Here is a 14,306-nt window from a genome sequence, read left to right as displayed (position 1 = left end):
AAAACTATTGGTCTGGGTTTTGTTATAAATTACCGCCCCAGTGTACTAAAACTGTCGATGAATGTCGCCGCCAAAAATCGGAATGAATTTCAACTTGAAAAAAATTAGGCGGGCTTACTATTTTAATCTTCAAAATGTCTTGATAATGAGTTATTCGAATGAATTCCTTTTAAGTGTTGAGTTGGTTTCTTTCTCTGAGTGTTCGATTCTAGAAAAAATTTGCAAGCTAACTAAGCTATTGTTGCAACATTTTCACCCAAAAAGGTCAAAATCCCCTTTATGCATTAAAGTTACTTTTACAATAACTCAAGCTATTGTTACTGCGCATACGTTCTGCGCATCGCGAGATACTCGGGTTTCCTATGGGTGGTGCCTACTAATACAGGAATATTTTTGCGCGGTTTAAAACTATACAGAGAAAGCAGAACTTACCAAATACTTTTGGTATCTCAAAAAAAAATTGGGGGTAACCATGCATTTTTCAGAGATAATTAAGCTTCAATTTAGGGAAAAATCCCGTACATTGCTTTATATTTTGGCGGTTTTTGGAGAGATTAATGTTTAATTATCTCTGAAAAACGCGTGGTTACCCCCAATTTTCTTTTTGGATTCCAATAGCCCTTGCTAAGATCTGCTTTTCTCGCATAGTCATAAACTGGACAAAAATACTTCGGTATTAGTAGGCACCGTCCTTAAACAAATTAACGGCAGTTTTCTTTGATCTATACTCTTATAGACCACAAAATGAAGCCATTAAATTTTCAAAACCCAACCATTAGTGGTTCCACTTGAGTTTTGAACATTTTATAGTCTATAAGAGTATAAACCAAAGAAAACTACCCTCGATTTGTTAAATATAAATGTCAATGCATGTTCATCCTATGAAACTTACTTAACTTGGGTTTCTCGGTTTCGATGCACTTCTCGTTGTCAAAACCGCACTTGGGAACATCAACAGGCGGTTTCCCTTTGATCCATTCAATGGTTGCATTGGGGTACAGCTGAAAATTCTGTGTGTTGTTATCCCCATCCAAATTAAACATTCCTTTGTACGCAAAGTAGGCGTGGCCTGACAAGCCAAAACGAAAAACAAATAAACGAATTAACCTTTAGCTTAGCCACTAATATCAAAGAACAAATTCTCCTATCTTCTTCCCGTAATTTGCTTATAAAAGTATACGGAGAAGTTATTAAAATATCAAGAAAATTGACCTTGGGTGTTTTCGTTTTAAGGGCTCTTTCTCTACCTGTTTTTCATTTGCTTGTTCGATCGTTCGTCCGTTTTAGTTTATTTGTTCCCAGGTGGACTCGTGTGAAATCTCCCATGATCAGAAATTGATGTGCAAACTTACTTTTGAAATCAGTTTCTTCTAGGGTACTATTTAGCCACTCAGCTCCCAGCGGTTCTTGTTTACATGGCGGAATTTACTGCGCCTTACAGAGCAGTTTCCAATTAAGTCTCGTAAAACTAAAACCAACGTAAGTTACCCTGGCCAATCGCAACAGATGTAAACAACACATCAAGCCAATCAGAATTCGAAGCAAATACATGTAACTGGCGTCAAGCGCGGGAAAACGCCTTCCGGCCAAACACGATGGATTTTGGTTTGGATTCCCATTGGTTGAGAAAGCGGCGCGAGTTTTGTTAACCAATCACAGCGCGTAGTGATGCAAAACCAAAGCAAACGCGAAATTACTTTCGACACTAAATTGAAAACCGCTCTAAATAATATGAAGGGATAGGTTCGTGTAAAAAGGAGAACTCTGATTGGTTCCCTGCTACAAGGTCACCGTTTCTGTTTACATTAACCTGTCTTCTTTGCAATGAAAATCTTTGCAGCTATTTTGGAACAAGGCAGGTTTCTCACCAGTATCATCACTAAAAGCCAAAACGGTCAGATTTTGCTGAACATCCCCGTTTTCGTCCAGGAACACGTCATATCCGAGAACACCTAAAGAGAAACAAAACGCACGTTTAAGCCACGCAACGGTTCCTTTTTATTTTATTTGTCCGGGGCGAGGGGAGGATTTACTTGTTTGCACTGTTTCCCAGTGCATGGCATATCAGAGGCTAACTTGGAACAATGTAGTTTTCTCACGGTTTCTTTTACAGGTCACAGGTCACTGTGAGAATTGTATATACATGCTACACAGGGTCTTCTAGCCCTTACCCCATACTAAACAGCTAATTCAGGCCTAGGGCACACTAACCCTCTTGATTATTTACCAGTACAAAGACCTGTCAGTTTGCAGTGTAATTACATATCAGTATCAAAGAACTCTTGGGAACTTTTTTACAAGTCAACAGTTTTTTGTTCCATCCTTTTTAGTTCTCAATTCTGTACATATGTATGTGTGTTATTTCAATGCAAACTAAGTCATTACTGTTAATATTTACTTTAATGTAAATACAGGACTCCATTAAATCAGCCTGGCTAAACTGGACATTTCCTGTAGCTTAATATAAACGATTTGCAAACTCTTTTCCTCGTTGAGTCCCTCCACGAAGTCACTACAGAAGCGACAATTCACCCACTGAGGACATTTTCATACAAAGTGTCAAATTGTCCGAATCTACACCAACGCTATGTTTCACTCACTTGAAAATTTATGTCCATAAAGGTTCTTCATAACTGCTCTTCCGTCTGTAGCATTACCCCCCGCTGCGAGTGTCTTGTTGACACCAATAGCGTATAGGTAAGTCGCATCGTACAGGTAGGCTGACAGGATGGGGGCCTGGGAAAGAAAGTGCTTCCATTTAATGAAGGCGGGACAGTTACATACACCTTATTCCAAAATGGCTACCATTTTAATATTCTTTTGTTGGTATTCAATTAGCTTCTTACCTCGTTCTTTAGCTCAAAAATCAAAAGAATATTTTATCTTGAACGAGGCAAGAAGGGCTAATTTGAATGCAAACAAAACAGTATTAAAATGGTAGCCATTTTGGAGTAAGGTTTATTGTGGACTAAATTGAGTCCGGGACCCATGAAAATGAAGTTGTAGGGACCGTATGAATAGAGCCTAAGGGCCTGTTTACATGAAGGGAAGACCATCCTATAGCAGGCGGATCGATCTAACATGTTTTCTACATTTAGTTTACGAAAGGAGAATTAACAAGGTTGTGACATTCTTAAGTGAATTTATTCGTGACGTTTTACAATATATTTTCCAAATCACATCCAAACTTGAACATATGTTCCAATGAATCAAGACAATTAAACCAAGACGTTTCTCAAGATCACTAAGGTCACGTGATCGGCCACGCCTTATAGCTTGATAAAACCTCAACTGGAGATTCCCACCACTTATCGCAATACAACCTGGTCAAAACAATCTACCATATGAAAAAAGATGGCGCGCGGCTGTACATTTCACCACAATACCTGACAAAGCCGATAGGCACATAGAATGCCATATATTTTTTAGGAAATTCGCCTCTATACTGACAACATGGTGTATGCAAGGTTTGAAGTTTTATGAACTTTTCTGAGTGTTTTGGGGTTTTCGTGCGATAGGAATTATGGGTAAATGAACTAGTCGCTATCTTTCCCGGTACGGTGATTTTTTTTTTGTGTAATTTATTCAATCACAGTGATATAAGTTACAGAAAGCGCATAATTACAACAAGGTATTAGGAAAAAGGGAATCAGACGAATTGCATCTTACAACATGCACAATAAACGGCCTGATTATATTATTGACTAAATTTAATTAACAGCATCTTAATCATTATAAAAGCTTCTAAATTATGTTTAACAATTTCGGAATTTTTCTAGTTGGTATTTAATTTCTATTTGGTTGGCAAAGTCCGAGAGAGAAAAGAGCTTTGTTGTACGGTACCGTGATTACCCTCAGCACAAATATTCCTTGCTGTCTGTTACATATGACTGCAGTCATTTGATGTGTTATTCTTACTTTTTGTTTATTCGGAGAGTTAAAAGGAGTTTTTGGATTTGCAAGCGCTCTGGTCTTTTTTTTTTGTCTATTTTAGCCTATTGAGGACGTTTTGGACTATAAATTAATTAAACATGTACATGGCCTCGTCATTTATACCTGAGTACTCCCTTCCCTTGAGCCCCACTCCTACCTGGTCGACCCCAGCGCAGATCCCTTTCCTAGGCGTCTGTTAAAAAATTGTACTCATGTTTGACTGTAATCAAAACCTGCCACAGCCTACAAATACAGACACCTTGCTCCAGACCATTCGTTCAAACTCTCGTAATAGCCGAAATAGATAACAATCGGTCGTATTCCAAAGCTACTCACCGTCCTGTTAAAAGAATAAATAGTGATATTTCCGTATTTGACGACTCCCTTGTAGACGTCACTGCAAAATGGCGGATCCGACATCCTATGTTTCATTTCCACCACAAACTTGTCGTATTTATCAATCTGCTGAGTGTTAAACACCAGTAGCAGCATGGATCTGTAGGCATTGTATAGCTCCTTTTGCTCGCTTTCGTCCAAGGTATTTGTAGTGGGGTATTCCCCATAGAACCACAGTTCAGGTTGTTTAATAAATCTTTGTACGTCATTTGGATTCAGTTGAAATGCGATGAAGGCATAATCTCCATTGTTCATTCCTAGTTTAGAGGCGAAGTACATTCCTTCTCGAACGAGACGGCGCGCCATGGAAAAAACGATAACTACAAAGAAAAAAACCCAAGATACAACCGGTCAGTGTAAACCTCGTTAATCTTAAGGGGCGGCTTTCTTTTAAGGTGGAAATACTAATATTACAGTTTTTAATTCACTTTATTGTATTACTGATTCTTGATGCGTAAATTGTGGTTGTTTACCGCTATTTAATGAAAAATTTCCAGAAATTTTAATCAGAAATTTCAGTTTGGAAAAAAATGCGTTTCAGTTGACAATGACGTTCCGAGGAATCCATCATTTTTACTAAGGCTAAACGAATGGCCGTAAAGGCCTGGGACTGGTGTAAAGGACAGAGAAATGTATTCTAAATAGAACACCAATTTCCATTAGGAACATCCAAACCGGTAAAAAGGACCATACCTTTGGGGAGAAGTCTCTTTTATCCGGGACCTTTCCAGTGGAACCACATGAAACATAATTGTTCTAACCCAAAATTCCAGCTGGGATTGTATTTCTTTTGCTAAATATGTTACAAATGGGTTATAATAAAACAGCCTGATCTGGTACTTGGTAAGTCTAAATTACTTACTTCTAGCTTTTGCCTTCATTCTCTTCAAAACTTCTTGGTAATGGCCACCATCTTTCTTTTCGTCGTACATCCAGTTGTACGGCACTTTCTCACGCAGTGCCACAGTTTTGCCCTGAGACTTCAAATACGACTCCAAAAAGTTTCCCCTTATTTCCCAACCCTCGTCGTCTTCGCTAATAATCCCTACAAGATTCCACTTAAAGTGCTCCATGATGGCCAGCACGGACGGAGCGATGCTGTTGTCACCGAAGATTGTTCGCGCGAAGGTCGGATAAAGCTCTTTGTCGGAAACCGCGTTGGACGTGCACATCTGTTGATGAGGAAAAACATAGAACACTGTAACATGCAATTACAGTTTTAATTACAAGATTTTAGAATTTTGATAATTTGAATAGAGTTTAAGTAGTTGGTATGTTAGTGAGTTATCATTAATTCGTTTTCGTTAGATTGTATTTTAGAAAGTTAGGTGTCCCCTATTAGCAGTGGGAATTTATTATTATTATTATTATTATTATTATTATTATTATTATTATTATTATTATTATTATTATTATTATTATCATTATTATTATTATTATTCATCAGATGCAGATAGAGAGGTTCGCCGAAATTACCAGACGCAGGAGGTAAAATAATCACTGAGAGGTGATAGTGCATGCGCGCACTGATGAGAAGCACTTGGAAATCGTTGGCCCAACTTTTTCTAATATCGTTGGAGAGCTCAGGAAACTGTTTTCATCTGTTTAATTTAAATCGCTTTCGTCTTCGGAATTCGTTAGCTGAACGTTTTATTTACAAGCGTTCTTTAGTGATTACAGAAGCTGATTGTTGTAATGTGTTTGAAAGGTTTAGCAATGGCGGAAAAGCAAAAATCCCGCAACGAGTTGTACGAAAATTCGTCTCAACGGGACTCTACTGCGCATGTGCCCAGCTGACAAAGTCTCTTTAAACAAACCTCAGATCCCAAACAGTAAACGGAAAGTTAGAGTTTTTCTTCAATCGGGGACTCAGAATTTTTTCTGAGCACCCAGGCTTAAAGCGATTCCACTGAATTGCATTGCGCATCCTTGCTGCGCATGATTTTTCGCGTCATTTAGCGCGCGCACGAGCGCGCGCACGCACAACATTGCGGGATTTCCTTGAGGTTAAGCTCGGCAGGAAAATAAATGGTCCTTTTCTTCTAAACGAGCACGGTTACCCCCATTTTTTAATGCATCAATTTAAATGTCATACGGTTGACCACTATATATCGCGATTTAAAGAAAAGTTTAATACTCTACTTTGAGATATTTTCATTTGAATGCTTTAAGAGTGGCTGACTGTTACTTTCGAGAATCGCTGGCCAAGCTTGAAAAATCGAAACTCCTGATAATTTGCCTGAAGTTTACTTTTGGGGAACTATCTTCGAAAATATTATTTGAATGTTCTGGAAATTTTTAGTTCTCGAGAATTTTGGAGAAAACGAAATAACGTGTTTTGCCTCATTAATTATGCAAAAATCTCACTCAAAATTAGCCAAGTTCAATACGCTTGTGTTGAAACAGTACGCAACGCTAAACAGCGAGGTCGGTTTTGAATAAGAGCATAACTCACCTGCTTTCTATTAATGGGACCTATGTAAACTTTTGTAGAACTTTGGAGGGTTTTATGGCTCTTTGAAAAATTGACATTTTGAGGACTTCGCGATGAGGCGAAAATTGAGTAAGTTTGAAGGTTTAAAATGCATCTTGGTATGTCAGGTATCGACTCGAGAGGAACATTGTGATAAAGCTTGGGTCTTCGTCTTTAATAATACGAAATAAAAAATCTGGGCAATCAATGCACGCGCTGACGAAAACCAAAGTTAGCGAGGCTTCGTTAACAAATTTGCATAATTCGCAACTGTTGAGAAAATGCTATATTGTGGCGACTCGGAGAAAACATTGACCCAGGCTATCTTCAAATGGTTATTTTACCCCACATTGCATTTGTCTGTTTTTCTTTCTTGTTTAATAACGTGGTAGAAAAGGTCTGGAAAAAAATGCGTGATCGGAGAAGAAAATGTTCGTCAAATTCTGGTGAGAAATTTGCATAATGCAAATCTTCTGCAAAGGAATCTGATTGGGAAGGTTTCGTTAAGAGACCATTTGACCGAAACACCCCACATAAAAGGAGTCAAAACAACGTTTAATAATTCGATTATAACCAATTATTGTCGAATCTTAACCTTTAAATTAATAGTGCCAAACTGATACTCGCTATTGCGTTACCTGCGTCACGTCAGTAGCTTTCGATATGTGACCATATGTCTTAGAATATAATGCCCACAAACCAACTTGTGCTGCGAAATTGTCAATTACAAAAACTAGAAAAAAGACCTTTATTTACTGGCATATGAGTGGTTTTGATAACAATAAAACGTTCACATGACACTTGAATCACGTTTAAAAGATACATGCTTGTCAAATGAGATGCGAAGGTCGGTCAAAGTGAATATTTTTAATTAAATCATGTTTGTTTACTGGAGTGCATGCTTTTTCAAATAGCTAGTCCAACCTTCTTCAGTGACCTTCCAAATAATGATCACCCAGAATTGGGTCAGTCAAAACAACTCTCTGTTCGTGTTGTTTGATACTCAGGGCTGGCAACATCACACGTCTCTAAATATGGAGAATATGACTTCCCCGGCCAGGCAAATTCACGGGTTCAGGGGGGGGGGGGGGGGAATTACGTTCCACAACGCTACACATTTCAGCTTTTCTTGTCAGGAAGTCGAGTCTACGACAAAAGGCAAACTTCGCCAATTATCCGGGAGACTACAGACATAAATCTGGAGAAATCTGGAGATTAACGACATAAACCTGGGTCAAAATCTGGAGACTCCCGGATTATCCGGGAGAGTTGACAGCCCTGGATACTGTACCTTCGCAAGTGACTGAAAACAATGTCAGCTGGTACGCCATATTTTAACGTAATTACTGGTATGAAATATCACACATGCATGGATACACGCTTCAAAACCTGTGTGCCAATTTCCGTTTAACAAAAAATAACCTACCTACAGTCCACATTGGTTGTAGGGCATGCATTTATCTTTGTCGAATGTCAACAACAGAAACACGGGTATCTCATCGACACTGTATACACGCAATGCCTACCGCATACATCACAGGTAGCCGAAGCTCTATGACCTTTGTTTGACCTTTATATTTTGATGTCACGATGAGTGTTACGCAATGGCGTAAATCATTACGGTTTGTAAACATACGTGTTCCAAACGTGTTTTGGAGTCGAAAATAAAGGGCATAAATTGAACAAAAATTGCTTACCTTGTCTCCTTGATCTCTTGCCAGTGTTTGTGCGCCATATTTTGGCCATTTTAGTACGATTCCAGTGGGTTTTTAAAGATTTGCTGAACAATTTCCTCGCTCTATATCCTGCTATATATGTCCCCAAAAGGTTGGTCACTTCAATAGCAATAGTTTTCGTTGCAACGTCAACAATGAGGTCAGTATAAAGACAAAGGACTGCGGACCACGGACTGGGTATAAAAGAGAAACTAAAGTAAGCCGACGACTTCGGACTACGGACTACGGACTGGGTTTAAAGGAGAACTGAAGTCTGAAAATCATATCTTTCTTGTATTCATTCTCAGTAAGTTTAATATGTATCAAATCAAGTTTCGGTAGTTGTTTTTGTCCTTATATTTTTATTAATTTTTTCAGTTTTAGAAACAAAACAAGGACTTGGAATAAAATAGTGAGGATCGACAGTGCAAACATAAAATCTTGCTTTATCTCAGCGAAACAGCTGGATTTTTAATACGCGCTGAAGAGAGCCGTCATTTTAGTTCTTAGCATTCATCTCAGGGTTCGATATGGTGAAAACTGGCGTGATTAAATGCGGAAAAGGATGTTTGATGATCATGATCGTGATCAGCCAATGAGCCCACGTGCACAACCATCTAGATGTCGTACATAGACATGTATGCAGTAGACATTTCGTGTATACAGTGTCACTGAGATACCCGTGTTTCTGTTGTTGATATTCGGCAAAGCTAAATGCATGCCCTACAGCCAATGTAAACTGTAGGGCGTGCAGTCAGTCCATAGTCCGTAGTCCAAAGTCCTCCTATCCTAATACGAACTTTATGCCCACCCCGTGGTCTGCAGTTCTTCGTCTGTGACTCGTGTTTTATAATGACCGCGTTGTTAACGTCGCAATTTATTTCAAAGAATACTATTGCTACCAAAGTGACTACGATTTGGGGAATATATATCTATAGTGGGATACCGTATAGAGAGAGGAAAATTTTCAGCAAACCTTTAAAAACCCACTGGAATCGTACTAAAATGGCCAAAATATGGCGCACAAAACCTTGGCAAGAGATCAAGGAGACAAGGTAAGCAATTTTTGTTCAATTCATGCCCTTTACTTTCGACTCCAAAACATATTCGTAAATTCCCATGCAAACCCTTATAGGGTCCTTATAATTTACGCCATTGCGTAACACTCATTGTGACATTAAAATATAAAGGTCAAACAAAGGTCATAGAGCTTCGGCTACCTGTGATGTATGCAGTAGACATTGCGTGTATACAGTGCCGATGAGATACCCGCGCGTGTTTCTGTTGTTGACATTCGACAAAGATAAATGCATGCCCTACAGCCATTGTGGACTGTGTTAAACGGAAATTGGCACACAGGTTTCGAAGCGTGAATCCGTGCATGTGTGATATTTCATACCAGTATTTATTATGTTAAAATATGGCGTGCCAGCTGACATTGTTTTTCAGCCACTTGCGAGGGTACAGTATCAAACAACACGAACAGAGAGTTTTTTTGACTGACCCAATTCTGGGTGATCATTATTTGGAAGGTCACTGAAGAAGGTTGGACTAGCTATTTGAAAAAGCATGCATTCCAGTAAACAAACATGATTTAATTAAAAATATTCACTTTGACCGACCCTATGTCCAACTTTCGCATCTCATTTGACAAGCATGTATCTTTTAAACGTGATTCAAGTGTCATGTGAACGTTTTATTGTTATCAAAACCACTCATATGCCAGTAAATAAAGGTCTTTTTCCTAGTTTTTGTAATTGACAATTTCGCAGCACAAGTTAGTTTGTGGGCATTATATTCTAAGACTCATCGACAGCTACTGACGTGACGCAGGTAACGCAATAGCGAGTATCAGTTTGGCACTATTAATTTAAAGGTTAAGATTCGACAATAATTGGTTAAAATCGAATTATTAAACGTTGTTTTGACTCCTTTTATGTGGGGTGTTTCGGTCAAATGGTCTCTTAACGAAACCTTCCCAATCAGATTCCTTTGCAGAAAGATTTATTGGAAGATTTGCATTGTGCAAATTTCTCACCAGAATTTGACGAATATTTTCTTTTCCAATCACGCATTTTTTTCCAGACCTTTTCTACCACGTTATTAAACAAGAAAGAGAAACAGACAAATGCAATGTGGGGTAAAATAACCATTTGAAGATAGCCTGGGTCAATGTTTTCACCGAGTCGCCACAATATAGCATTTTCTCAACAGTTGCGAATTATGCAAATTTATTAACGAAGCCTCGCTAACTTTGGTTTTCGTCAGCGCGTGCATTGATTGCCCAGATTTTTTATTTCGTATTATTAAAGACGAAGACCCAAGCTTTATCACAATGTTCCTCTCGAGTCGATACCTGACATACCAAGATGCATTTTAAACCTTCAAACTTACTCAATTTTCGCCTCATCGCGAAGTCCTCAAAATGTCAATTTTTCAAAGAGCCATAAAACCCTCCAAAGTTCTACAAAAGTTTACATAGGTCCCATTAATAGAAAGCAGGTGCGTTATGCTCTTATTAAAAACCGATCTCGCTTTCTAGCGTTGCGTACTGTTTCAACACAAGCGTATTGAACTTGGCTAATTTTGAGTGAGATTTTTGCATAATTAATGAGGCAAAACACGTTATTTCGTTTTCTCCAAAATTCTCGAAAACTAAAAATTTCCAGAACATTCAAATAATATTTTCGAAGATAGTTCCCCAAAAGTAAACTTCAGGCAAATTATCAGGAGTTTCGATTTTTCAAGCTTAGCCAGCGATTCTCGAAAGTTACAGTCAGGCACTCTTAAAAAGCACATATTTAGGTAGAGCTGCTTACGTGCACACGCATCAAAATCTTTAATTTCTTTCATAATCTTAATTCCAGTTCAATTAAAATAGTTTGTTCTGTAAGATTAAAGTAATATTTGTTGAACTGCTTCGATATTTTAATGCAAGAAATTAATTTTTCTAAAAATGATAGTTCCCTTTTCTGATTACTAGCGTTCCTAATATAAACCTCGTGGGTCATTTATTTACTATAATAGCCATCCAGGTTGCACAAAAACGAGCACGGTGCCCCCATTTTTTATTGCATTTTTGTAATGCTCATAACATAGTCATGAACTGGACCAAGTCTTAGACAATTTTAAATACTCCTTCTTTTTCAGTGGAATCACCTTAAAAAGCATCTAGCCTCTCAGTAAATACAGAGCTGAACAAATAGCGAACATTTTTTCTTCCACACAAACACAAACACACTGGAATTGGTAGGAAAATTTGGTATGATTGTTAACACAGTCATTCCCTGTGAGAAGCTCAAGTCCTTGAATGAAAACATATGCTAATTAAACTTTGCTTTGCAGAAGGTCTGAAGCATACCTAACACCACATAAAAATACTAATTAATTCAGCTGTTTAAGGGTGATACTAATAGCTTTAGCTCATACATGTTGAGTCGCGGGTTTCAGTATTTTCAAGAAAATCATAAATCTGCTTCATGTGGAATTGAAATCGCTTGAGAATGAAATCGGCAAGAGTTTCCATTAATTAAAAAAAATCCCCTTTCGGTGGTGCAATTATAAGGTTTTCGTGTGACAGACAGATTTCTGTCAAAACTGTTGAACAATTGGTTATAACTTTTAATCCAACGTCTGTTTAATGAAAAAGGCCACTGAAAGAGTTAGATTGAAAATTTCACTTAGCTGTCACATGCAGTAATCAGAGGAGTAATTCAGTTTAGATAATTGAAATACGTTACAGGTGTTCGAATATGTTTTCTCAGAATATTAATGAAAAGAAACTTAAATTTCCCGCAACGCAATCTGAACATCGATTAAACAAAATGTGTTTTTGACATTGACGACAGAATTCCCTCGTTTTTAAACTTTCAGTTTGTAAATGAGTGAGAGTCACCCACTACGCATTACACCAAAGTACTTTTCTATTCTATTGTTCCTTTTATATTATTTTAGTTGGAAATTTAGAAAAGCTGCTTCGCTTTGCACTGAGTTTTGACAGGAACGTGAACGGTAGTACGCTGTACAATTATTGATGAAGCTCTTGCGTCATATCTAGATTATCGAGAGTTTGAGGAAGGTATTACTAATCATATCTAGGAAAGGTGTAATTCAAGGAAGTTGTGAAGTTTATAAAAAAAGGCAGAATTGTAATGTTCACCTGAAAAATGAAATAGTTTTACTTTCCACCTTCAACCGTGACTACAATCATTTTGCGAAAATTTCGTTCATCAACAAATACTGAAGCTTCCTGAATGTTTACCCGGCTTGATCCAACTATTGATAGCGCTCAATGAAATGACACCAAAATGCTATTTTCATAGCATTAACCGTAAAGAGACCCCCCTGAAGAGTAAAAAAATAAACGAAAAAGATCATAGTATTTTCTTGATTAAACGCCAGGGGCGTTTATTTAAAACTCGGTTCGTAGATCAGGCGGTCCGACGTTAAGCGCCAGCTGACATATTGCAGTCATGTTATCCTTTCTAGCTGTTGCGTGCCAATTAAAATTTATTTTAAAAAAAAGGTACGCCATACGTACATGAGAGATGAGGGGCAAATTCAAAGCAGCAGCCATTCGCGCTTGAGTAAAGCATTTGCAACCAATCCCAATGAAAGCATCTACTCTCTTCTCCCATTGGCGTATGAACTCCTCAATTGACTTCTCCTCCTCACACTCTGAATCAGCCCAGATAAAGCTGAGGTTAATCCCTGGTAGAAGAGTTGGGTCCTTGTTGATGTTGTCCACGGCAATTGTCATGGCAGCGGCGTAATGGTCTCCTGGTCGATTTTGCACATCGCCAGTTGATATTTTGTATGGAAGAATCAGCCCAATCGTTAGATTTCCATCTGTTGGGGCGGAGAACGGAAGCGCAGTTAGAAATGGTACAACACAAATCATCAAACGTACATTAAACTTCGAAGAGCCCTCCATGTTTGGGAAGGAGCATGAAATGCTTTACAGTATTTCAACACTGGATTTATCTCAGCGTGGCATTTCAAGTAAATAGCACATGTCGGTTGTTTTATATTGGACAATGAATGTTCGATTTAATTTGTCTGTTCTTTCTCTTCTGTCCCCAGCGTTTTAATTTCCCAAAATTTCTAGCAAATCAGTCCAGAACACAAAACATCTTTGAATTCGCGTTCGTGGGATGTCTGAATAACAGCGATCGATTAAAGGAAGTTTCGTGCTGGTCAGTGGCAGGTGAATTGATATGGTGAACTTCTGGAACATCATAAGCATAGTATGAGATTCACAATGGCATTTTTGCCAGGATCTAATATTAATTCATACTTCAATCGACCAATAAATAGATGACCTCGCAAAAAATTATCCACGGTGATCAGTTTTTCAAGATTTGAAAGGTCACGTCAGTACGAGAAAAGGCTTTAATTAAAGGGATTAGTTTCGATTCGGTCTTTATCCTTGATTTATCCTTGATCTTTATCCTTACCACTTTACGGAAAGGAAATAAAAGCTCATTGTTGTCAAAAGAAGAATGATTGCTCACAGTGATGGTGAATTGCCATTCTATTATGTTGGATATAACAATTTTAACTCTTTGAATTTTGCAAATTAGTTCTTCCGGAACAAATAAGGAAGAACGCAATTACTCAGTTCTGACTTCTTTTTTAAATAGAAAGCTTTGTTATCTTCCTGAGTTCAATTATATAAAAAGGAGATAACGGATATCTGATTTCTGGTTGTTGCATTGGTTAAAATTAAGTATGCGAAGATAATTTATGTGCGGGTCCCCTATTGGACAAGTGCCCGTGAATGTGTAGAT

The 14,306-nt window shown here is 38.0% G+C and overlaps 1 protein-coding gene across 1 annotated transcript in view; it reads right to left on the bottom strand.

The window, feature by feature from the left end:
* Positions 1-14,306, bottom strand: part of LOC146458518 (atrial natriuretic peptide receptor 1-like) — a 54,756-nt gene that overhangs the window by 16,458 nt on the left and 23,992 nt on the right. Inside the window, exons 9-14 of the mRNA XM_085091012.1 lie at positions 13,058-13,365; positions 5,192-5,501; positions 4,270-4,649; positions 2,601-2,736; positions 1,869-1,952; positions 893-1,069 (exon numbers count right to left, since the gene is read on the bottom strand). Coding sequence (XP_084947138.1) covers positions 893-1,069; positions 1,869-1,952; positions 2,601-2,736; positions 4,270-4,649; positions 5,192-5,501; positions 13,058-13,365 — 1,395 coding nt within the window. The remainder of the gene's footprint in view (positions 1-892; positions 1,070-1,868; positions 1,953-2,600; positions 2,737-4,269; positions 4,650-5,191; positions 5,502-13,057; positions 13,366-14,306) is intronic.

This window comes from Pavona decussata, unplaced genomic scaffold (assembly GCF_977016875.1).
Source record: "Pavona decussata unplaced genomic scaffold, jaPavDecu1.1 SCAFFOLD_233, whole genome shotgun sequence".
Lineage (NCBI taxonomy): Eukaryota > Metazoa > Cnidaria > Anthozoa > Scleractinia > Agariciidae > Pavona > Pavona decussata.
Note: the sequence above shows the minus strand (reverse complement) of the source record. Positions and strands in the feature narration are given on the sequence as shown.